Source organism: Vitis vinifera, chromosome 10 (assembly GCF_030704535.1).
Source record: "Vitis vinifera cultivar Pinot Noir 40024 chromosome 10, ASM3070453v1".
Taxonomy (NCBI): domain Eukaryota; kingdom Viridiplantae; phylum Streptophyta; class Magnoliopsida; order Vitales; family Vitaceae; genus Vitis; species Vitis vinifera.
In genome coordinates, this window is record NC_081814.1 from 14,895,769 (window position 1) to 14,922,208 (window position 26,440).

General features: G+C 31.6%; 4 protein-coding genes across 4 annotated transcripts; 2 read left to right on the forward strand and 2 right to left on the reverse strand.

Annotated features, from left to right (window-relative positions):
• Positions 1 to 9,305: 9,305 nt before the first annotated feature.
• Positions 9,306 to 11,136, forward strand: LOC104880535 (uncharacterized). Its single transcript, XM_010657466.3, has one exon. The coding sequence runs from the start codon at positions 9,611 to 9,613 to the stop codon at positions 10,943 to 10,945; it is 1,335 nt and encodes a 444-aa protein (XP_010655768.1). The 5' UTR covers positions 9,306 to 9,610; the 3' UTR covers positions 10,946 to 11,136.
• Positions 11,137 to 11,404: 268 nt separating this feature from the next.
• On the reverse strand, positions 11,405 to 13,397 carry LOC100250720 (putative pentatricopeptide repeat-containing protein At3g15930). The gene has a single exon (XM_002266451.4). The coding sequence runs from the start codon at positions 13,296 to 13,298 to the stop codon at positions 11,637 to 11,639; it is 1,662 nt and encodes a 553-aa protein (XP_002266487.1). The 5' UTR covers positions 13,299 to 13,397; the 3' UTR covers positions 11,405 to 11,636.
• Positions 13,398 to 21,446: 8,049 nt separating this feature from the next.
• On the reverse strand, positions 21,447 to 22,269 carry LOC100243864 (putative germin-like protein 2-2). The gene is made up of 2 exons (XM_002267581.2): positions 22,158 to 22,269; positions 21,447 to 22,053 (listed from the first exon to the last, which is right to left on the reverse strand). The coding sequence occupies exons 1-2, from the start codon at positions 22,267 to 22,269 to the stop codon at positions 21,518 to 21,520; spliced, it is 648 nt and encodes a 215-aa protein (XP_002267617.1). The 3' UTR covers positions 21,447 to 21,517.
• Positions 22,270 to 23,623: 1,354 nt separating this feature from the next.
• LOC100245589 (putative germin-like protein 2-1) lies at positions 23,624 to 24,541 on the forward strand. The gene is made up of 2 exons (XM_002266487.2): positions 23,624 to 23,738; positions 23,904 to 24,541. The coding sequence occupies exons 1-2, from the start codon at positions 23,624 to 23,626 to the stop codon at positions 24,437 to 24,439; spliced, it is 651 nt and encodes a 216-aa protein (XP_002266523.1). The 3' UTR covers positions 24,440 to 24,541.
• The last annotated feature ends 1,899 nt before the right edge of the window (positions 24,542 to 26,440 follow it).

The following is a 26,440-nucleotide window of genomic DNA, read 5'->3' on the forward strand; positions in this document are numbered from 1 at the left end:
ATAAGTAAAAACAATTAACATATTCTTAAGTCCATATTTTCATTTTACCTTTTTATCCCCATTTGCTTTAATGATTTCGACGATCTCCTTTACTACTCCATCACTTTCACGGTTACTTGACCTCCTTTGTTATAATTATAATTTATAAAAATAAATATGTCAATTTAGTAATATATAATAAATTTTAAATTAATTTTATCAAATAACATTAATACTTAAAATAAGAATTAAAGAATATATTTTAAGTCAACAACTTAAGAATAATTTAACTTAAAATCAACTTAAATCATTAAGTAATAAGTATTAAACTTTACCAAATGCGCTCTAAATTTTATATAAGTTTATCTTATTAAAACTCATAACATTTTTTAAACCATAATTTATTGGCACTCATTTGTACAATAAAAAAATAAGGGTACCTTTTAAAAGCGTATATTTAAAAAAAAAAAAACAATTTTAAGGATGGTTTAAAAAGACTAAGGCATAAAATAAAAAAATTATTATTTCAAAATTTAAAATCTTTAGAAGTGATTTTTAAACACATAAGGTAAAATTATACTTTTATACAAAATAATTTATTTTAAAAGTGATTTTTCAAATAAATAAAAGAAATGCTAAAGTGGGCTTTCATACTTATTCAAATGGCCTATGTGTGAAAGGATGGAAAGTGGAGGAATAATTTTGGGAAAATTCTAACGGGACAGTTCCAAAAGTTTTGATGGGTAGATATTGAGACTTGACCTTTCCATATAGAAAATGACAAGATGGTCATACCCTCCGGGGTCCCCAAAGAATATTAAGCACTAATGGGCTATCCGAATTCCCTCATCCCTATTTGATGCTATTTTTTATTATCCATTTCTTTACCGAGGCTACTTTTAATTATTTCTATCCTTAATAATTTTGATAGTTACTAAAGAGTGGTAGGCCTATCACATGCATTCACTGTTATTAAGAAAATGACAAATTCACACACACACAAATTAACAAATTAGTCATATAATATATTCCCAAGGAGTGGTAAACTTGTCCATGATGTAATTACCGGGAAGGGAAAAGTATAAAGAAAAACACGTGAAAAACTTGACACTCTCAAATAAGTTATAAAAATGATCGATAAATTCAAATTTGATGAATCCTCCCTCAAAGTGGTACAAATAAAATAGATGGCTTTAAAAAAACCCATATTGAATAAACCACAACTAAGAGATTAAATGAATATCCCATAAAAAGGTATAAATACCTAAAAAGAATGGAACTATAATAAGTTATATATAGAGAAAATTTGGATCGAAATAATTTTGTTATTAATACTACTTGTTTTTTTCTTTTCTAGTAGCATTTGACATTATAAGAAATTATGAGTATCATGAATTATAAAATATGGAAGAATGCTGACACTAAAATGATTGATTGAAATAGAATAAGCAATTTTGATAGAACTAAATTCATTAATAAAATGCGAAGTATTTAGAATTATAATCCAAGTGCTTAAAGACATAAAGCCAGTTATATATAAATGGGTATTTGTATGAAATCATAATGAGAAAAATTGAGATCTAAGATATAAAACATGAATAGTAGTATAAGGTTTCTCATAAGGACTTGACATTTACTAGGAGAAGAGATACTCTCCCATGATGAATGCAATGACATTTTGCATTTTAATTGATCTAATAATCTTAAAAGGACTCGATATGCATCTTATAAATGTCATTATGAAATAATTGTATAAATCCATAGACAGTGGTATATACATGAAATCTTAGAAAGACTTAAAATGCCTAAAACAAATAATGTAAAACCTTATAGCATGTACTTAATTAAACTATAACAATCCTTATATGAATTGAAGCAATCTAGACACATGTGTTACAATTGCCTTAGCAAATACCCACTAAAAGAATAGCATGTGAAGAACATTATATGTTCATGCATTTTCATTAAGAAATCAAAAATCAAATTTGCAATTATTTCAGTATACTTTGATGACTTAAATCTTATTGAGACTTTTAAAGAACTTATAAGAACAAAAACTCATTTTAAAAAAAGGATTTAGGATGAAAGATTGAAGAAAAATAAAGTTTTATCTTGACCTATAAATTGAGCATTTTCCAAATTGAGTTTTAGCATATTAATCAACATATATCAAGAAAATCTTGAATTTCATATGGACAAAGCACATCCTTTAAGTTCTCCAATGGTTTGCCAATCATTTGAAGTAAAATATGACTTATTTCATTCTCACAAAAATGATGAACTATTTGGTCATGAAGTACCATATTTTAGTTGTTAAAACCCTTAAAGGTAACAACATGATGTAACATTTCAATTTCATATTATATATATATATAATATTTGTTTCATTTTACTATCCTACTTTTGTATTATGATATATTTGAGCATTATGATCTAATCACTTGTATTATACATAATTTGAGTACACTAAAAGTTACACGGAAGATTCAAGTCATGAAATCTTTATAAATTGATAAGTTTGTTCATAACTGGTTCATAGACTTAGACAATTTATATATTAGAGGTCATAGTTCACTACATTTTAATTGGTGAAATGACTTACCTTAGTCTTCAAGATACATTCCTCATGGTGAGTGTACTAGCGTGTATAGTTACACAATGAATAGGAGCCTCAGAGTCATGACTAAGGGTTACTAGGTTGACATGATTTCTCTAAGCTACTCTATTATGTGGGTTCTCAACTTTGAGAGAACAATGCGTTGGTGTTGAGGTTATCAATTACTTTGACCTATGAGTGAGATCTTAACGTGATCATATCCTTATGGATTAAGTGACTGGTGTTTTAAGAAGGTGATAATAGATATTCTCAATAGAAGTACCATGATATTTGTTATCCTCTTAGGTGATCTTAAGGATTCATAATCATGTAGTAAACAACCATAACAATTATAGTGGAATTTGACATATGTTCTTTGTGTTGGAAATCCCTTAATTGCTTGATTTCCTGACCTTGGATCATATAAGGTGCATGCACTGTCTCCTTATCTGGATTACTTCGTTCCTTGGCCTTGGATCATAAATGGTGCATGCAATATCTCCTTAGGATCTTTAGATATATAACAACGAAAAACGTGGCATTAAAAACCATATTAGAGCCTAGATCTATAGATATAAAAACCATACTTATGATATGGATGTTCTCAAATCGAATCCAATCCATAGAAGACATTGATGATGTTGGTAATCATTATAAATCATGTCTACCCAATGACTTTCCACCTAAAGTCTCCCTTCATGGATCTTAGCATGAGAGAAGGGTGGACTTTTCTATCTCTTTCTCTCTCTCTCTCTCTCTTTATCTCAAGAGGATGATCAGGGTTTCTCTCTAGAATGTAGGAGGCAAAAGTCCTAATCCATAAAAGGGTATTTATAGGCTTCCTTGTGGGTCTAACTAGCTTGAGCCCAAATTAGGTTTGAGTCACCTAATCCATCCCACCTCAATCTTAATTGATTAATTCGTCAATTATAGAAAAAACAATTCATAAGATCTAGTTCAACCTTGTGTTTTTACTAAAATGCCATTATGCATCACTTGTGAACCAGAAACCCAACTTTCTCGAATAAAATGTGCAAACATGACTAGGAGCCCAAGCAAGATCATTAGGACCTCTGGGAAAATACTAGCCAATTGTAAATCTCTATTGTAAATAAAGTACTAAAGTCTATATATGTGACAACTCTGACCAAGAAAAACCCAAGATAAAGTTACCACAATTTTGTTGTATTTCAAGTTGTCATCATTTAGGATAAACTCTAATGTATTTATTTGTTTTAAGATTAAAATGATTAATCATTTGCTAAAAATAATAAAATCCTAATTTAAATAAATAGGGATAATATATAAATAAAGATTTCCTAAAATATTAAATGAAATAGATCAAATAAAAGAAAGAATGTTCTAGAAAGTTTCACAATCCAATGTCAAATCTTTAAAGAGTGAGACAGACATTATAAAATCTAAGGCTGAAGATCAAAGTCAATCCACAACCAAATTGAATCTTAAGACTAATATTGCATTTAGAACTTAGATTTTTCTTTTTTAAAACAAATTCCTAAAACCATAAAGTAAATTAAATTGATTACCGGTTTAAGGTTTGACCTTTTAACCCTTCTTACTTCTTATAACTTTCTTGTCGGATAAATAACAATTAGGGAGATCAGGATAACTAATGATCAAAAGTTACCAAGAATCACTAGTATCAAGTAATAACCTACCATATCATTCTCTAATATAAGTTATAAGGATAGAAGCAAATGTTTATAATTTATAACTTAATCAATCATTAAACTCATTGTTATAATTCTTAAACCAATTAGAAATGATGATTAATTTTGATTTTCAATTTTATTCAATCAAAGGCCCATATCCATCTTTGTAGATTTGGTCCTTAAATTCGTTAATAGTAGGACCAAACTATAGTAATAGTGATTAAGGCCTTCACAAGAATCACTAATATCTTGATAAGAATCTTCTATAATATATCTAAGGTGATCTAACATAGAGTTTTTAAGTATCAATTAAAAGTATGTATAAAGGTGTTTTTGTATGATTGCAAGGTTGCATAAGGACAATAATTAAATGACTTATGTGTTTTCATTTTGGATTATTTAATTGATTAAGACCCTTTTGGACTAAGTAATTAAATAGAACCCAACCTGACCTTAATGACTTAAGCCTAATTGAGAGTCTATATAAACTCTCTTGAGGTTTAAGGATAAACTAAATGTTCTTTTCCACTTTGTTCGAAGAACCTTAGTCACCACTCCCTCCACAGAGAAACTCACACTTCTTCATTGCCAAGGTTTAAGATAGAGTTATCAGGTGGAAAATCGCAAAGTATTCGAGATTTCTGTTATGAATTGGAAAAGGATTTAGGAACATCAAAATCCAAAGGTATATTTTTATTTATTTATTTTAAATTAGCATCTTTTGCTACACCTAGGATCTTAGTTGCATGTGCCCTTTAATCTAGATCCAAAGGTTGTTTTCCCAACATTAGTGTTATTGGTGCACTCATATACCTTGTCAACTATACATGCCTAAATATTGTATTTTATATATATATATTGGCAACAAAGACATCAAAATGGTATGAAACACATATTGCCTTATCTTTGTGGAAACAATTATATAAGTATATCTTATTCAGGAAAATGAAAGCTATAATTGCTTTAAGTATGATAATGTATGATATCTTTCAAAACCTTATAAAGCTTGATCACAAATAGGGTATATGTTTACTTATGATGATACTAGTATTTTATGAAATTTACCAAGCAATAATGGTGACTATATCTTTAAATCATTAAGAAATACTTACAATTCATGAAGCAAATTATAAATATATATGACTATAATCTATGATCTGACATATTCAGAAATCATATGGACTATCCTTAATCAAAGGCAACCCAATAAATATTACATGAATATAATGTTGCGTGTATTACACATATATAAATGATGGTTATATTAAGAAGACAAAACTAAACACATTTCACGAAAGTTCTTTCATATAAATGAACTTCAAAAGATGATGAAATTGATGTTTAACAAATACATTCAAGTGATGACCTAATAGATTTATTTATAGAGGTATTGTCAACCTTAACATTCAAGAAGCTAATATACAACATTGGAATGTGTCAACTCAGAGATTTTTCTTACTAACTTCTAAAGCATACTCATGTCCATATAAGAGAGAGTGCTTACAAGGAGACATATGCAAGGTATATTAACATATTATACTATTTTCTCATTTGTCTAGGTTTTGTCAGTTTTTCTGACAAGATTTTTAAAGAGACAATCATAACAATCTAAGACTACTCTAACATTTATAGAGTTTTTTTTTTCTTCATTTGTTTTTTCCCATAGAAATTTTTCCCAGCAAGTTTTTAACTATATATATTCTCTTTAATGTAATGGGCATTGAAGATAAGTATCAAATATAAGCCATTTTGTAAGTTTATAAAACTCATCGAAGATTTCTTTATATTTTTTTCCACTCTTCTCCCCCTAATTTTCTTTCACTTTACATTTTGTTTTTTCATAGTATATATAAAATTTTATTTACTTTCTACATTAGTCCAATAAGCATTAAAGGCTTGTTTGATAACTATTTTCAAAAATAATTTTGAAAAATAGTTTTTGAAAATTATTATTTAATTTTTGTAAAACAAAAGTCTATTTGCAAACTTAAAATCTTTTTAACATGTTTTTAATATTTTTAAATATGTTTTAAAAATAATTTTTATATCTAATATTTTATTTTTAATTATTCTACATATTTATATAATTATTTTTTAAAATAATTCTCAAAAAATAATTTAAAACAAGAAAAAACAATTAAAAAATGATATCTAAAAACACTATGTTATCCGTTTTTTAGAATAAAAGATATAAAAAACAAAAAACAGTTTTTGACTATCAAATTCTTTTTTATATTTTTTTTAATTTAGAAACTAAAAAAATGTACTTAAAAACAGTCCCCCCTAATTTTCTTTACATTTTTTATAGTATATATAAAATTTTATTTACTTCTAGATTAGTCCTAGAAGCAAAAATAATTAAGCTCAATTTTTTTTTTATTACTACATCTTTTCCAAGCCCTTAGATGATCAACATAAAACTTTGTTGAAATCCAACGGCCCAAGTTAAATCCTTTTCTATTACATATCTTTTTAAAAAGGCTGAATGCTAATCGTTGTTTTTGAAGCATGCCTTTCCTACGACACAAACACCCAAACTTGGTCAAACACAATGAGTAGCATGTGTTTCTCATTCCACCACTTATGTCTTCCCATCACAGAATCAAATAAATACATAAGAAATGGCGGGGAAGGGACATGGAATGCCGTGTGCCAACAGGGTGGACCCACGCATTTGTCTTCGTCTGCAAGTCACGCTCTTCCATTTTCCACTGACCACACTCCCAACCCCTTTTCCCACCTCGGTGGCTTCCATTTTTCTTTGATGGATGGACCCTTCTCCACCGTTGGATCAAACAATGGGTCCCATCAAAATCATATGTCGACGACTTAAACATAATCATCGTCCAGGCCTGTCCTCTTCTACGTGATGATGTGTCAGATTTTGAAAACATTTTGTCTTCCGGTAATAAAATAAATAATATTTTATTTTGTAATTTATAAATTATTGGATTAATTTGAGTGGGTGGGCAAGTCCAATAGCCAATCAAATATAATGCGGTCTTTCTCATAGTGATGTACACTCTAATTTAAATTAATACAACTTGTTAAATTAAGGTGACTTTTTGCTTAAAGCAAATTCCATTTGAGATGCTTTATTTTTATTTTATTTTATTTTATTTTTTATTGAATAGAAAAAGTTAAAATATTTGAATTTTTTTTTTACTTAATTTTAAATAAAACTTTATTACTTAGTAGTATTAAGTAAGTGTTTGCATAATTTTTTTTTACTGGACTAATAATTTATCGAAATAATAAGTTATCATTGATATTGACACACACCACTAAATATTTGGGAATTGCTATATACATCTCGTTCGTACACATATTTTCTTTGTTTTTGAAGCCTCTAGTAAGTTACAAAGTGTAATATTTTATTTATATTAAACATTAATAAGTTAAAAAAAACTAATATATTATTTTTTTCACTTAAAAAAAATCAAATATTTTAATTTTTTTCATTCAATAAAAAACTTATAATAAGTCATAAAAAAAAACAATTTATATTCTAAAAACAAATTATTCAAAAAAAAAAAAAGCAAATACCCTCGTTTTTTTAGTAGTAAAAGTAAGATATTTTTTTTTTTTTTTTTTACTTTTTTTTTTTTTACTTCTTAATGCTTAGTACTTAACACTATTAAATAGTATTTAGTTTTAAGTTTTATTTAAAATTAAGTAAAAAAACAAATACTGTTTAATATTTTATTTTAAAATATAATTATTACAAATATTACAACACTTACGTACTTCCAAATTTATCAATAATTTAGGGTTTTTATTTTCATTATTTAAAATTTACAATGTGATATTATCTTAATGCTTTGTATATATCCTTTTTATCATGTGTCACAACATTAACTATTGTTAACAGTATTTTTATCATTATAATTATAGATATATTTTCAAAAATAATTTTTGAGAATAATTATTAAAAATAATTTTAAATTGATTTTAAGAATAAAATTTTATTAAAAAACTTAAATATGAAAAATAGGGTTTTGAAGTTATTTTCCATAAAAGTATTATGTACAAAATATTTTTCATATTTTTAATTATTTATGCTTTTAAAAAAATACATAAATATTTATTTAAAGAAAGAATGTAATTTTTTTTTAAATATCTTTTTTATATAACTCGATAAATATTTTTATTTTTACTGAATATGTTAAAAAAAAATATTTGGAAAGCTTACAACTAGAAGTGAAAAAATTAAAACTTATTATTATTATTATTTATGGTGATTATTTTTTTAATTTATGCTAACCATAACATGTTAGCTTGCTATTTCAAAATCATATATAATGCAACATACATTTATAAAATTTACATGTTTTATGGATGTAGTGTGATATTATTATCAAATACGACAAGTTATATATATCAATTTTTTTTTTAAAATAACTTTAAAATGTATATTGTTAATTCTTAGATAATTTTTTAAAGTTTTTTTTTTAATTTTCATTAAATTTTATATCACTGATATTTTGTATCCACCCACATATTAAATCATACCTGTAAAATTGAAGTACCGATATATTCATGATTACATATATTTTCATCAATCTATCATCATAAATTAAAATTAAAGGAGATTGAACAAAAATGGATTGTGACATAATAAAAGAAATTATGAAGATAATAAGGATAAATAAAGATAATAAGGATAGATAAAGATAAAAAGATAAACTAAAGATATAAAATTAAAAATAAATTAATTATTTTTTATTTTAAATTATACTATTAAATTATTTTATCGAACATACTTATTTTACTTAATTAATTGAATTAAATTATTAAATTAGTTTATTAAATACTAACTTATTTATGAACTTTTCCAAGATCGCATATAACATTAATCTAAATATTGAAAAACAATAATGCAATCTTATGTTAAAGAAGTAAGTTTTTGGAAACAATTTCATCTCTATTTTTCAAAATAATTATATATTTATTGACAAAATAAAAAGGGAAGTATTGATGTTATCAAATTCATGTCGTGGTTAATGTAGTATTTCGATTTAGGATAAAGTAAAATTTAGGGATAAAACGCATCCAAACAGCCAATAAAAAGAAAGAAAATAAATTAAAAACGCCGACAGAAACAGAAAAAACCGTAAATACAAACATGGTGTCAGTAAATAGCGTGCATTCAACGACTCCAGCTCACACGCCACCAGGCGGTTACTTTTCCTTTTCATTTTCTCACATTTCCACCGTTTTTTCTATGTCCCTTCCCTAGGGTTCTCTTTTTTTTCCGCGCTTCCCCCATGGACTAAATTATATTTCCTCGGCTCTTCATGTTCGTCTCTCCATTCCCGTGATCGAGTTCGGATTATTGACAAGCTTTGTTGCTGAAACCGGTATGCCTCTCCCATGGAAGAATGCGAGGGTGGGGCGAATTTCGCGGTTTGTGGCGGATCTCCAGTCACCCAAGCGCGGTGGGTCGCTGGTCGTGGAGACCGGCTTCCCCACCTCGCTCATCGATCTCTTTGTCAAGAATCGGGATCGCCTCAAGAAACCCAGAAAAAGGCGTTCTCGTGTCTCCGATCCAGTCCCGCAGCAGCCTGTGGAGCCTCAACGGCGTCCCGAGTCTGTGCAGGCTCCGGCGTCTTCGGATTCTTTTTCGGAGATCAGGAGCGTTGAATGTGAAGAAGAGGAGATTGGTGGTATTGATGGGGGCAGTCTGGTAGATGGTGGTGGTGAGGTTGAAGAGAGCGTCCGAAGGCCGAGTGGGAGGGGAGTGACTGTGGCGGTTTTGAAGATGTCGGTGGTTGTAATTCTAGCTTTGGGGACGAAGAAGCTCGCGGTTGGTATCACAATGTCTGCTTTTTTGCTTCTCTTCCTTGAATATGCGGCCAAGTGGGTTTTTGGTTTATTGACACCGTGTTCCGATGCCCAAATCGCCATCAAGTCCCTGATCCCAAAGGTCTTTCCCTTTCTTTTGACCAAACAGACAGCATTGAATCCACCAGAGGCTCCCACTCCCATAACTCTGAGCAATGCTTCCGTTGAAGAAATTCAGATTGCTGAATCTCAGTTTGATTTCCCTGCACCCGTGGAAGAAACTCGAGAAATTCAAGAAATTCAAATGGGAAGGCCCAAGATTGATTTTCCTGCCGGGGAGAGAAGATGGGGATATATGGAAGTGAAGGAAAGGGAGGGTGATAAGGAGAAGGAAGAGGAAATATTTGAAGCTTTGGAACCCAAACATGGACACAGCCGGAGTGCCAGGCTGAAAGCTAAGATCAAGAAATATATTCCAAAAAAGATTCGTCGTAGGAAATGGGGAAGTGGTAAGGAGAAAGGGAGAGGGCCAGACTCGAGCAGTGAAGTGTCTAGTTGTATGGGAGGTGATAAACCAGGTAGCTTTGAAGAAGAAGAAGAAGAAGTAGAGGAACAAGATGATGAGGATAAATCATTTCAATCACCACCCCTAGAAGAGCAGGAAAAATTGCGTGAGGAACCAGATATGAATGGTGCCAGTTGTAGTTCTGACATACAATCACAAAATGATGTGGAAGCAGCTGTAGTCAGAGAGAACCCAGAGAAGGAAATAGGGAGGAATTCAGGGTATCTAGTTCTCTTTCTGATTGCTCTTGCTGGACTTTTGGGTGGTCGTGTTCTTGCCCTTTTACTCACAACAGCCTGTTGTCTAATGTTGAAATTATTCAAAAAGCCAATAACACTCTTGACTTAAAATTTTCCCTTTCTTTTTATTTTTGGTACATTTTGTTTCTCTGGCTTTCTTGGAGCATCAAATTGTATTCCTGAAAATCATGTGATGGAAGGTTCAACCTTTTTTGTTGGCTGTCCAACTTTCAGGTAGTGTATTCTTAACTGTAATTTACAGATACAAATTACAATCCATTACACCTTTTTTTCTGTAAATTTCTGTTGCTTCCTTTCTTCTGTTTCAGATTGATTGAGCTTCTACATAGTTCTTCATTTCAATTTGTCATTTTTAGCTGTTCTTCCATTACAAACTTAGTATGCAGAAATGGATACTTTGACAACAGAGGAATTGCAGTTATAAGATTTTGGGTTTTCATTTTTTTTCCAACGATTTCTCAAGAAACGAAGAATTTATTTACAAGTTGATATCATCTTTGATGAGAAGAACACGAATCGCTAAATTTGCTAAATTTACAAGGTCACAAGTTTAGATATTCACTTGTGTTTCATTCCAAAATGTGGGAAATTTTCTATTGAAAATGCATAGGTTGCTCTGAATGGAACCTGGATTGCTGTTTGAAATTTCTTGACTTAAACTTCCCATTCTAGTTTCTGGAGTGCTATCCAGACAATCTATGTATGAGCTATAAGTGTCATCATAAGTATGAGGTTCTTCTTCCATTCCACTGCTTCAATCTTTGATCTTGTTTCCTATATTAAGTTTTAATGTCGACAGAGCTGATCCCTGGAACCTTTCTTATATCAATCTCTTTCATTACTCGTCTTGTCTTTGCTACTTCAGCCCATTGACCTGCCAGAGCATAGAAGTTAGATAACAGGATATGAGTTGCATGGCTTTGAGAGCTCAACTCTGTCAGTCCATTGGCAATCTTCTCCCCAAGATCGTACTCCAAATGATTCATGCATGCACTCAGCAGAGTCTTGTTAGCTATGATCTTTTCCTTGGGTGGCATGAGTTTGATAAACTCCTCTGCTTGGTGCAGAAGCCCTGCTCTGCTCAGGATATCAAGCAAACAACCCAAGTGTTCAATCTTTGGTTGGATTTGGTAAGCTTCCACCATCCTCTTGAACAAGAGGCAGCCTTCTTTAACTAGCCCTGAGCGGCTGCAAGCCATCAAGACGGAAACGAATGTTGCTTGATTTGGCTTAATCCCTTGTTTTTCCATTTCGGTAAACAAACTCAAAGCTTTATCCCCATGCCCATGATTTGCAAGCCCCTCTATTGCTGTTGTCCATGTAAAAACATCTCTAGAATCCATTTTGTAGAAGGTGACCATGGCCTCCTCTAGACTCCCACACTTTGCATACATGTCAATAAGAGCTGTTCCCACAAAAAGATCTTGCCTTGGATTGTTTTGGATTATAAATCGATGAGCTAGTCTACCATTCTGCAGGTCTGCCAAGCTTGCACATGCCGCAAGCACACTTACCATTGTGGTTTCATCTGGTTCTACCATCTCATTCTCCATTTTCCTGAAAAGTTCTATAGCCTTCTTTGGATGCTTTGCCTTGACATATGCATGAATCATCGAATTCCATGAAACAAGGTCTTTAACGCTCATCTGATCAAAGATACCTCGAGCCAAATCTATTGACCCCATATCAACATAGCCATTGAACAAAATGGTATGGGACACTACATCTCTCATGGCAGCCATTTCAACAAACAGACTTTGCGCAGCATCCATCTCCCCACACTTGGTGTAAACCCCCAACAATGCATTGCTCAAACTCAATGCTGGTCTAATCCCCACTTTTATAACATAACCATGAACCTCTTTTCCAAACTCTGTCCCTCCTATCTTTCCACAAGCTGAGAACACAATCACCATAGAGATGTGATCACCTCCTATACCTTCGTACATCATTCTTTTGAACAAAACCAGTACTTCAACTGCATTGTCATTGTAAGCTCCTAGAAGGGTATTCCAACTTGCTAAATCTCTATGAGGCATCCCATCAAACAACCTACGGGCATCGGTTACTTGCCCTGTGGATCCATACAAGTGAAGCAGAGCATTCCCCACATAAACATCAGAATCCAAACCTGTTTTTGTTACATGGGCATGTACTTCTTTGCCCTTTGAAAGTGAACCCATACGCCAACATGCCTTTAGCATAGCTGGATAAGTATACTTATCAGGAAAAACGAATCTTCCTTTAATGAAGTGGTTGTATATGAGAATGGCCGTGATGGGGGTGGGGCTTCTGGAGAAGGCTCTGATGAGGCAATTCCATGTGGGTGTAGCGTGAATGAAAGCAGTTGTGATGGTTTGGGTGAGGACTTGATCAAACACTTTAATGTCAGGGGGTGAGGCTGTGAGGCACACAAGAATTTTTTGCAATTGCCTAGACATGGTGTCATTTCATGATGGATGTGGTGGTGGTTGCTAGAGATAATTGAGAGAAGGAAGCGCCTCCCTTGGCTTTAATAAGTGAAAAGTATTTATCGTGGAGAGGCCATTATGGGTTTGCAGGGATATTATTGGATCAATTCTGTTGGTCCACTATACTTTTTATAATTGAGTCCTGATTCAGTTCAAGTGTTAATGGCATATGCCTTTGTACAGGTGGTTTTAGATTATATTATCTTAGATGTGGCGTTATTCTATTGGGGAGTAGGGATGGGCAAAAAAAATCTCCCGATCAACCTATATGTTTTTTAAATAAATATTTTTAAATAAAATGGAAAAATCTTATAGGTACACATCTTGTTTATTTGAAAAGAATTTTTAAAATTTTTAGAATTCAAGGAAGTATAAGGGGTTTTTTTTTTTTTTTTTCATATTTTTTTTAAACTTGTTTTTACAAACCGTTTTTATCCTTTACTTTTAAAATAATTTTTAAAAACAAGTTTTAAAAAATATGGTTAAAGAGGTTAATGTTTTCCTTTTGTTTTTAAAAACGAATGAAAACAATTTCTATTTGTTTTTAAAAAATTGTTCTTTATTTTATTTTATTTTTAAAAATTATTTAAAAGATTGTCGACAAAATAGTATTAGAAAATTCTCTAAAATTTTTAATTCTTTCGCTATTTTAAATTTTGAAAAAAAAATGCAATTAGGAGTATAAGATAATTTTTTTGGTTTTTATAAGAATTCTTATATTTAATATTTTAGGTAGGAGTTTCTATTTTTTTTAATATCCCAATTATTATTGAAAAAAAGGTAATTTTTTGTAAGATATTTTAAGAAAACACAAGCAAAAGGTAGACATTTTTCTAAAAAAAATATACCCCTCACCAAAGGAAAAATTTTCACAAGCTATAATTAATTTCTTTATTCAATTTATTTATTTTTAACATCAATTCTGGTGTAATATATTATACTATATTGTCAATATTTGCAAAATTTTAGAACTATCAACATCTATTTTCTCCCCATAACAAGACATGTGATCCTAGGTGATGGAATCCAATGAATACTTAATTTCAAGGACTACAATTTAAGGCTAATTTCATTTGGTGTAAATATGTTTAATTATTATTACTTTTAAATTTCTTTAGGTGACACCAAAAAAATTTATTTTATTAATAAAATTTAAATAGATGTGTTTAACAATTCTTTGAAATATTCTATATATGAAATATATTTATAAGATTGTTAAATGATAAAATTTGAAACTAAGTGGGTGTTTTGTAAACTAATTTAATATCTTAAAAGTGATTTAATAACTTAATTTAAGTTATAAGTAAATTAAGTATATTTGGTAAAATAGTTTAATGGTATGTTTTAAAGTAAAAAATAAGTTTAAGTAATAAATAAAATAATTAATTTATTATTAAGTCTATATTTTTATTTTACTTTTTTTATCCTTATTTGTCATTATTACTTTAATGATGTCTTTTACTATTCCATGACTTCTATTATTACTTGATCTCTTTTGTCTTAATTATAATTTATGAGGATAAATATACTAATTTGATGATTTAGAATAAATTTTAAGTTAATTTTATCAAACAATCTTAATACTTAAAGTAGGAATTAAGTAATAAGTTTTAACTCAATAATTTAAGTATAATTTAACTTAAAGTCTATTTAAGTAATTAAGTAATAAGTATTAATTAAGTTTTACCAAACACCCCATACTCAAAGGACCTTTGATAAAACTTAAAATTTATTATTTAATGATTTAAGTTAAATTATTTTTAAGTTGTTAACTTAAAATTTATTATTTGTTTTTTACTCTGAGTATTAAAGTTGTTTAATAAAATTAATTTAAAATTTATTTAATCTACTTATAATACGTTTGATAATGATTTTAGGAAGTATTTATAATATTTCTAATACTTGAAAATTTTTATCTTTCAAAAATTAAAAATGTTAGAAACACTTTCTACAATCATTACCAAACACACCCTTAATAACTCAAATTAAATCATTAAGTTACTTAACTTAAATCAATTCCAGTTTTTCAATCATTTGGACTTGTTCTGCATCTTTCCAATCACAAGTCTCACCTTCCTTTACCATTTGTTCGGGGATTTTAGCGATCCAAATTTTTTTTGTTCTGTTCTTTGTTTTGATCTATTTTGTTTTTGTTTTCTTTCATAATAGAAACATGTTTATTTAATTAGGTAGCTGCCAAACTCACCAACGAACTGTACTTTGTCTACTCTTCCATGTTACTGTCACTGGATATATGGGAATTAGAGACATCAAGTGGATGCCAAGTGGGGTATTTTGGAAAATGGGTCTTCAAAAATGTCGAATCGGGGCAATCCTATGAACAAAGACAGATAATCACACACACTAAAAATATGTAGTAAACAAAAACCTACATACTAAAATGAAATTAAAGAAACAAAATGTGAATAAGTAAAAATTTACTCCAACTAAAGTGTTTATTTTTTTATTGAATAAAAAAAATAAATTATTTAATTTTTTCTATTAAGATAAAAATAATATATCAATATCAATTAATATAACTAAATTGAATTTATTGACCATAAATTTACTTTAATTATTTTGATTGATATTAATAAATTATTTTTAATTAAATATAAAAAATAAAATATTTTGAATTTTTCTATTCAATTGAAAAATAAACACCAATTGAAAGTATAATTACTATTCTTATTGAGATCGATTGAAACGGGCAAATACCAAGAATATGTGATAGTGCATTCTACTCGGGGACAACAACACAACTATATACTTGAAGAGTATTCCAAGAAAAAGTATACAATTGAATTTTGCAGAGCTCACATTACTTTTCCGTAATGTGATTATGCTTTTCATATAAGACTTTTCTTTATTTTTTTTTCTTCTCAAAGAAAAAAGTATTAATGTGAAAAATGTTTTTTGAATATGAAAATATTTTCTACTTATTAGGGCAACGATCCCTCATTATATTAAGGGTTTTTTTTTTCCCAATTTTATTTGCTTTATTTATTTAGTTTTCTTAATTTTATCCATATCCTCTTCATATGTGAGATATTGTGTAGAGGGACAAATTAATTTTTTTCACTTATTAATTGACACATGTCAATACTCACTAATAATATGTTGATGAGTGTTAGATTGGTGTCACACAAAAAATAGTCTGATAAATTAAATTAAAAATTGATAATACAAATAAATGTCATAATAATTATAATCAATTAATTATGGTAGTTGAAATAATAGATAATTATCATAATATATAAGATAATTATTTCTAAAAGATAATATCAAAATAAAATTTTCAACACTATAAACAAAAAGTTCCTCTTATTTCAAAGAATACTTTGAAAACTAAAGAAATTTTTTAGAGCATTTAAAGAAATTCCTTGAAGATTCGAAGATGCTTTAAAGTTGAAGAATATTTGAAGGATTTTCTTTATGAAGGATAGAAGACTTCATTAGAATTTAGTGTTTATTTATGAAACCTCTTTTGATCCAAATTAAACATTAAACTACTTAAAAGGGCAATGTTATCTTTGTAGGAAGAATCAAACGATAAATTAGAAATTCTTTCATCAAATTATAAATAAATACAATTTACAATTTTGTCCATAATTTCCTTTTTTGAGAAAATTTGTATGCACAAAATTTTTTGCGTACTCGTTGAGACAACTTTACCTTCCATCTCTTCCTTACAAGAAATCTGCATCACATCATACGCAGTCTTGAAAAAACAAATTTGGTGATCAAGGAATCAAATCTACCCAATCTAATCCAACCAAAGCTATTAGAACCAAAATAAATTTAGGTCCCAGGACTTGAAGTAGTATGAAAAGCTATTTCATTCCATAAAAAAACGAATGTTTTTAAAGTAACTTCTCCCCAAAGTCCAAGAATCTCAAAACCCAACATGGTTAAACAAGTCAAATCACACCCAAACATGTCTTAAAAGGCAACTCTAAAGTCTTCTTCTACTAAAATAGACAATGAGTCTAGTAGTGGGTCTATACTTGCATCTCCATGTGAGACCTTAAAAAAAACACAACCAATACCATTATGCCAGTTACGATGATAAACTTAATTCAATTAGAAGAGCAAATTGATGATCAAATGGTTAAACAAATTAAGGTCCTTACCAGAATTAGAATGAAAAAGATGTCAAAATTGCTCATCTTGGGCAAAATCAAAAGTATGGAAGAATCAAGACAAATAGTTGCCCATCCATCCATAGGATTTCCATTGAAAGAAAATCATTCTCTTGGTAATGAGGGTTCTAAAACACAAGAACCCCATGCAAATATTCAAGTTTCTCTAGAGGAGTTAATCCCTATTAATCAATTAAAACAATTCATCCTAGAAGCTAGCTTGGGAGTAAAGATGAAGGTGGTGTTTTATCTTCTCATATTATGCTAAGTCTTATTGATAAAGGATTGAGCAATTGAGAAAGCCTATAAGTTTTCAACTATCGAAATTCCAATGATTTGATGGCTAGGGTAATCTAAGACAATATGTAGCTCACTTTGGTGGAAACTTATAACAATGTAGACGCTCAAGGGGACCTCCTAATCAAACAATTTGTTTTCTTATTGAAGGGAAATGCCTTTGATTAGTATATCGACCTTGAGCCTAACTCAATAGACAATTAACATGAGCGAGAGTTTGATCCTCAATCATTCTTATAGTACCTAACACACTATAAGCATGATAGAACTCACAAATACTTGCCAATGGAAGAATGAACCCGTCATTGGCTACATCCAAAGATGAAGAAACCTAAGTCTTGATTGCAAAGACAGGTTAATTGAAGATTCAAATTGAGATGTGTACACAAGGAATGCACTGAGGTTTATACTATATTCTTTGAGATGATATTGAGTTTGTGCTGAAATCATTAGAGGGCTTTAAGGTATAGGTAAAACCTTAATATGGTCATATATTCCCTACAGATTAGGTCACTATTGATAGAAGTTGGTGCCAACATGTATTCTTGATAAAGGCACCATGATATTTCATGAAATTGAGACAATATATTCCCTTATGTGATCTTAAGGACTTGTGATAATGAAATCTGTGGTATTGTAATAATTTATTAAGTGAAATTTGAGTTAGAGTATGTCAATTAATCATATAATAGGATGATCTGCAACCCAAGGTTTAAAGAGGTAATTTTGAGAAGTTGATAACTCATACCTTGTTAAATTACGAACACTAATTCATAGAGAGTTTGCATGTAATGAATAGTAGGTTATAGACTTGAGTTTTTTGTCTCGATCAAATATCATTGAATATTGAAGTGCAATTGACTCTTTATAGTGAGATGTTGAATCATTTTCAAAATTGGATTTTGAGGGAGCTAGTATTTTCCTATGAGTCCCAATGGTCCCTACTCAAGCCCATGTTTCTTGGTGGCATCGTTTTTTAGGGTTAGTTAGGCTATGTATTCGCATGTGTGTATAAGGACATTTTGGTAAAAATGCAAGATTGTAGGCTATGGGTCCCAATGGTCCCCACTCAAGCCTATGTTTCTAGGTGACATCGTTTTTTAGGGTTAGTTAGGCTATATATTCACATGTGTGTATAAAAACGTTTTGGTAAAAATGAAAGATTGTAGAGGAGCTTGTGAATGTTATCTTTGGACCAAGCTAATCAATTAATTAAAGCTCAATAAGGTTAATTAATCAATTAGGACCCAAGTAGGTTAGATTAAGTGACCTAAACCCAAGATGAACTCAAGTTACTTAATCCCACAAGGAAACCTATATAAACCTCCTTAGGGGTTAGAGTTTTAGTCCTTTTCTTTAGTCTTTTGAGGAACTAGAGAGAGCAACAATAGCCTCCACTCCTTAGAGAGGATTCCATCATCCTTAAAGTACCTAGATCTAGGAAAGAGGATCATTAGGTGGAAGATCCCTTGGTTTTTGAGATCTCTATCGACTTCTTCATTGATAGGAATAGATCTAGGAACATCCATATCACATGTATGATTTTGCATCTCTAAATCTACGGTTATCGATGGTTTTTATGATCATGTTTTTTCATTGTGCTTATATTTAGAGATCCTCAGGATAGTTTTGCATGCACCCCAATGGTTAAATGTTTAGAATGAAGCAATCTAAATCTTCCAATAGAAGAGAGATCGTATATTGATCTTTTGATATAGTATAAAAATGTTTATGCATAGAGTTATAAACAAATATTAGGATTAGATATGAAGGTAGTAGTTCACCATGCATTCAGCTATTAAACATAGTGCTCGACCTATAAAATCGGCACAACGTCATTTTCATCTAAATTAATTCCTCAAATTGAAGCTGAAGTCAATAAACTTATTAAAGCTTACTTCATACCAGAAGTGAAATATCTAACTTGAATCTCAAATATCGTCCTTGTTTGAGTATGCATCAAATTTTGTGATCTTAACAATTCAAGTCCAAAAGATGACTTCCCATTGCCCTTGATTGAATTGATGGTTGATGCCACTACTGGACATGAAGTGCTATCCTTCATGGATGGCTTATTAGGATATAATCAAATGTGGATGTCTCTTGAGGAATGAAGAACTCATGGCCTTTTTGTACTTTGACAGGGATTTTATTGCTACAAAGCTATGCCTTTTAAGCTGAAGAATGTCAGTGCCACCTACCAAGAGCTATGCAAAAGATCTTCAATAACATACTTCATAAAAGTGTTGAATGTTATGTTGATGATCTAGTTGTAAAATCAAAGAAGATAATTGACCATCTTCAAGACCTCCAAAAAGTATTTGAATGATTACTCCAATACCAATTTACGATGAATTCATTGAAGTGTGCCTTTAGAGTTACTTTAGGAAAGTTTCTTGAATTCATCATTAAACACCATGACAGTGAGATTGATTAATCCAAAACTGCAGCAATTTGAAATATGTCAGTGCCTGAAAACACACATAAGTTGAAAAGCTTGTAAGGTCATTTGGCTTACATCCATAGGTTCATCTCCAATCTAGTTGGACAATGATAACCATTCAATTGGTTTATGAAGAGAGGTGTTCCTTTTGAGTAGGATGAAGCTTGTAGAATTACTTTCAAAGTATTAAGGAATATAACAAAACCTCCAATGTTGAGAGCTCTTGTCTCAAGTGGACCACTCAGCTTTTACATTGTGGCACAAGAACAATCTTAAGGATCATTACTCAACCAAAAAAATTAATGATGAAGGAATGGAGAATGCCTTGTACTATTTAAGTCAAACAACAATAGGTGCTGGGGTAAATTACTCACGAATAGAGAAGCTATGTCTACCCTTGTTCTCCTCGATCAAGAAGCTAAGACATTATTTTCATACCTATTTGATGCATCTGATTTCAAAAGCAAATCCTATTTAAGTATATCGTGTCAAGATCCGTCCTAATAGGACAACTAGAAAAATTGTCATTTTTACCATGAGTATTCGACTCATTTACATCGCTCAAAATCCATAAAAGGCCAATTCTTAGATGATTTCTTAGCGGATCATCCTATCCAGCAAATTGAGAGCTATCCAAGGACTTTCTCGATGAAGAAGTGCTTTTAGTTGAAACGTTATCTCCATGGCGAATGTTCTTTGATGTTACATTACCTTTTATTTGTTTAGACTTAAGCTTGGATCAGAATTTTGAGATCTAGTTTAGGCATAAGCTGGATCCAGTAATAAGTTAGTAGCTTATGGTCGTTAGAGTCAAGTTATAGAAGAAACTTAAGAGGCAATTTATAAAACAAGTATTACAGGTAACCTAATAGAGACATTTCATTCTATCAAAATAAAACGGATTAGTTCAGTTCCATAGAAATATTCCTGTGTGCTATTTCAATTTCCATAGAATTTCCAAATGCCCCTTGAGAAACTTGGATTTTACATCTTAATTGAAATGAGTCAACTGCATAGATAGATATCCAAATCATTTGCTTAATTAGCTGGTTTTGGCACCCTGGCAGTTGAGATTATCCGTCCCAACATGTGGAGGAGTGGAAAGAAAGTGGGAAGACGGTGGATCAAGAATGAGACAATCAATATGTTTGATAAACACATTTCCAACAATTATATTTTTTTTTCCGAAAAAGTATGTAATGGAATCTTAATAGGAGCTAGTGCAATTATATATATCAATATAACAGATATAGAGCTAAAACACAAATGGGGAAAGAAATTTTCTTCTTCATATGGCTTCCACTCATCTAGAACTGTGCTTGAAGATGATCAATTGTAGTTTTGTCCACCTGGAAAGCCTTGGCCAGAACATCATCAGCAATGCCTGGGTTGGATCCAAAAACAGCATTGGCAATAGTGTTGACACCGGGATTCTGGCTGCTCAAGGCAGAGAGTGAAACTGCTTTTCCCCCAGCCATATTCCACTGGAAATGAGGAAGTCCCACCGGAAACACGAACACATCACCCTTCCTAAGGTCCTTGGTGATGAGCCGATTGTCCGGGTTAGACGTCACAAAGCCAACCTGCAGAGAGCCTTCTAGGACTGTGAGTATCTCACTGGCACGAGGATGTGTGTGAGGTGGAATGACACCCTGTGGTGCATAGTCAATGCGAGCGATGGAGATGCCAAGGGTGTTTAGTCCAGGCAGTTGTCCCACAGTGACTGGGGTAACCCTAGAGCCGAGGGGGTTTGACGTGTTGCCAGGCACATGGAGACCAGCAAAGGAGAAATGCCCCGCCTGTGCAAGTTTTGAGTCCATGCAAGCAAGGCCATTAACTCGAGCTGCCATTAACACAAAAAGTAATGAGAAAAACAGCCACGTACAATTTACGTAAATCACTTTGGTACTCAAGAAAAGCAAATATATGTTTATATGATGACCCTACCTGAGCTAGCAGGATCGGCTACGCAGAAATCTTGCAAAGGACTGGGCTCAAAACCAATGGCAAGACTACAAGTAATAGCTAGCAAACTCAGTATCATAATGTGGCTTGCCATCTTACTCTCCTGTTATTGTAGTCAATTGATCAGAAGATGTATGCTGTAGTATTTGAGAGTTAGAGATGTGAAGCATAAGTTGTAAAACTCTATGTATATAGAGCAAGTAGGAGTAGATGATCCACATGAAATGAAGGAAGGAGTCATCAATGGAATAAGCTGCCGGCTCAAGATCCCAAGGTCATTGAAAAGGTCAGAAATCTTCAAATCTGCAGGCTAACGAGATTTTAATAGAAATTAGTCACATGTAAACATTCCTTCGGTCCAAAATGTTTTCATTATATTACATATGCAGCAAACATATATAAAATTAAAAAATCTGTGTGTACATGTATGTATACACTAGCCGTATATAATATGCGCTAAACATAACATCTAAATCCTTTGTGTGTATACATATGTGCACTAGTTCTATGTATGTACGTATATTTAAACAAAAATTTCAAAAGTTTGTGTATGTATATTTCTTTTCAAGGTTATGGTAGACCTTAAGAATTTGAGCAATTGACTGTATAAACCTGAGTAAAAAGAATACTATAATCGACCCTTTTTCTGAAATGAGATTGGATTTTATTTTCATCTTTTAAGTTTCAAGCTAAACTTATTCATCAATAATTTCAAACAGACATTCTTTGTTAATTAGAAGATGCTCAAATCTCAAACTTGAAATATGAAAGATGCAGTCAGTGCTCTGGAATTGGTGTCTTAATGAGGACCCCCTTAATATTGGAATGTGTTTTTCTCTGCTCATGCTACACATGAATTCATGATCATGTACACATTACAAATCAGTTTAATATTATACATTGCCTATGACTGATTCATATGAAAAGGGTGGTGGTGGTTTTTTTATTAATTAGCACCAATTCAATAGTTTGCCACGTGGCAAAAAATTCTCATATGACCATATGGGAGAGGATGTCTTTATCCTTAAAATATCCTCGAGAAGTTTCTTGCAGTGGACCTATTATGTATTTATATTGACTCTTGGATTTTCTGTTCAGCACAATAGTGTGGAGTAATTATTAAACATCACAAGTACATCAAAACCAGCATACGTTTGGTTTAAATACATGTCTTCAGGTCATATAAAAATACATATATTTTCAATATCTAGTCGGCTTGGTTTTCAGAGAGCAAAGAATTTTTCAAAGAGGATCTTAGTTCGGCAGCTAGCTAATGCAACCCTTCAAAGACTTCTTCTCTTCTTCATTTCATGCCTATGATCACCTGCTTCTACTTCTCTATATATAGAGACATCTTACCACTTTTGCTTCACATCTCTATCTAACACCTTCTCAAATCTTTTAGTATCAATATCTTCTATTGATAACCATATAAGAAGATCAGAAAGATGGCATGCCACAATATCATGATATTGAGTTTGCTTGCTGTCACTTTTACTCTGGTCATTGCCTTTGAGCCTAGTCCTCTGCAAGATTTCTGCGTTGCTGATCCTACTAGCTCAGGTTTGGACATTAGCCTATTACCATTGCTCGGTTCCCAATTTTCACCATAATGGGCTTTCTTTAATTTTCATAATGTAATCAGTTTTTTGCTTGATCTGTTTTCTTCGTACTGATATTGTGTTAAAGACTGAGTTTGGTTCTTTCTCATTTTTGTGCTTTTGGCAGCCCGAGTTAATGGCCTTGCTTGTTTGGACTCTAAGCTTGTACAGGCCAACCATTTCTTTTTCAGTGGACTCCATGTGCCTGGGAACACATCGAACCCCCTTGGCTCTAGGGTTACTCCAGTCACTGTAGGACAACTGCCTGGACTGAACACCCTTGGCATCTCCTTGGCCCGTATAGACTATGCACCATGGGGTGTTATTCCACCACACACTCATCCTCGCGCAACTGAGATACTCACAGTCCAACAAGGCAAACTCTTTGTTGGGTTTGTGACCTCCAACCCGGACAACCGGCTCATTTCAAAGGTGCTTGGTACGGGAGATGTGTTTGTGTTTCCAGTGGGGCTTCCTCACTTCCAACAGAACATTGGCACTGGAAAGGCAGTTTCGCTCTCCACCCTGAGCAGCCAAAACCCAGGTGTCATCACTATTGCAAATGCTGTTTTTGGATCAACCCCGCCCATTGCTGATGATGTTTTGGCCAAGGCATTCCAGGTAGACAAGAGTGTAATTACTCGTCTGCAGGCACAATTCTAGAGTACTGAGTGAGAACCACATGAAGAAGAAGACTTTATTTTTCTTGGAGGCCAATTCATATGCAGAAGTTTGTATGTGTTATGTTTAATTCTGTTGTTCAGGTTGCAGCATGTATTATTCAAAATTAATATTCATATGATTGATTTGAATGAAACACATTTAATATTGATTTCTTGTGACCTTCCCCATTGTCTCTCAACCCTAGAACATATTAATATTGTTGTAGAGCTAGATATCGCAAAAGATCTGCGAACATCCAGTGTTTATTTATGAAACCTCTTTCCATCTAAAATTAAACACGATGTTATCTTTGTAAGAATATCAAATGATAAATTAGAGATTCTTCCCTCGAATTACAAATAAATAAAATTTACAATTTTGTCGACAATTTTCTTATTTGAGAAATTTTGTATGTACAAATTTTTGGCATACTCGATGGGACAACTTTATCCCTCATCTCTTCCTTACAAGAAATTTTATACTACATCATACGGAGTCTCGAAAAAACAAATTTGGTCATCGAGAAATCAAATCTACACAATCTAATCCAGCCAAAGTTGTTGGAACCAAAACAACTTTAGGTCCCATGACTTAGAGTAGAGTGAAAAGTTGTTTCATTCCATAAAAAAGGTAAGTTTTTGAAGCAACTTCTCCCAAAAATCCAACAATCTCAAAACAACGTGGTTGAACAAGTGGAATCACACTCAGCCATGTCTTAAGAGGCAACTATAAAATCTTCTTCTACTAAAAAAGACAATGAGTCTACCAACGGATCTACACTAGCATCTCCATGCGATAACTTAAAAGCAACACAACCAATGACAATTGATCATGTTGCTTGTTCTAACACCATCATGCCAATCATGATGACAAACTCAATTTAACTAGATATACAAGAGCATGTTGCTTAAATGGTTAAACCAATTGAGGTCCTTACCAAAATTAGAACAAAAAGGATGTCAAAATGGTTCATCTTGGGAAAAATTAGAAGTATAGAAGAATCAAGCCAAATGGCTACCCATCCATCTATAGGATTTCTACTGAAAAATAAAATAAAATCCTTCTCTTATTATTGAGGGTTCTAAAGCACAAGAATCCCATGCAAATCTTCAAGTTTCTTTAGAGGAGTTGATCTTAATTTGTTAATCAATTAAAAGAATTCATCCTTGAGGCTCTTGGGAATAAGGATGAAGATAGTGTTTTATCTTTTCATAATTATGTTAAGCCTTATTGATAAAGGATTGAGCAATTGAGAGCCTATAAGTTTTCAATTACTGAAATTCCAATAATTTGATGGCAAGAGCAACTCAAGACAATATGTCACTCATTTTGTGGAAACCTGTAACAATGCAAACACTTAAGAGGACCTCCTAATCAAAGCAATTTGTTTTCTTATTAAAAGGAAATGTCATTGATTAGTACACCGACCTCGAGCCCAACTCAATAGGCAATTAACTTGAGCAAGAGTTCCTCAATCATCTTTATAATAGGCAACACATTATAAGCATGATAGAACTCACAAATACTCACCAATGAAAGAATGAACCTGTCATTGGCTATATCAAAAGATGGAGAAACCTAAGTCTTGATTGCAAACACAAGTTAACCAAAGCTTCAGACATTGAGATGTGTACACAAGGAATGCATTGAAGTTTATGCTATATTCTTTGAGAGGATATTGAGTCTATGTTGAAATTGTTAGGAGGTTTTGACTTATGGATGTGACCTTAACATGGTCATATATTCCTTACAGATTGGGTCACTGTTGATAGAGGTTGGTAGCAACAAGTATTCTTGATAAAGACCTCACAATTTCTCATGAGATTGAGATAATATATTTGCTAGGAAGTTCAAATTACTCAGTTTCTTGGCCTTGGATCTTGTAGATACATACATCTATTCCTAGGCTTCTTTAGATCTAAGCAATGGAAAATATTGACTATAAAAACCATTATCGAATAAAGATCTAGCGATTAGAAGCTCATACTTATGATCTAGTTA

What these genes read in the sequence shown, in the direction of transcription:
- LOC100245589 (XM_002266487.2), top strand. Translation starts at nt 23,624, where the DNA reads ATGGCATGCCACAATATCATGATATTGAGTTTGCTTGCTGTCACTTTT. An exon ending in TGCTGATCCTACTAGCTCAG is followed by an intron (nt 23,739 to 23,903) that starts GTTTGGACATTA and finishes TGCTTTTGGCAG; the next exon opens with CCCGAGTTAATGGCCTTGCT.
- LOC100250720 (XM_002266451.4), bottom strand. Translation starts at nt 13,298, where the DNA reads ATGTCTAGGCAATTGCAAAAAATTCTTGTGTGCCTCACAGCCTCACCC.
- LOC100243864 (XM_002267581.2), bottom strand. Translation starts at nt 22,269, where the DNA reads ATGGCAAGCCACATTATGATACTGAGTTTGCTAGCTATTACTTGTAGT. An exon ending in AGCCGATCCTGCTAGCTCAG is followed by an intron (nt 22,054 to 22,157) that starts GTAGGGTCATCA and finishes TGTTAATGGCAG; the next exon opens with CTCGAGTTAATGGCCTTGCT.
- LOC104880535 (XM_010657466.3), top strand. Translation starts at nt 9,611, where the DNA reads ATGCCTCTCCCATGGAAGAATGCGAGGGTGGGGCGAATTTCGCGGTTT.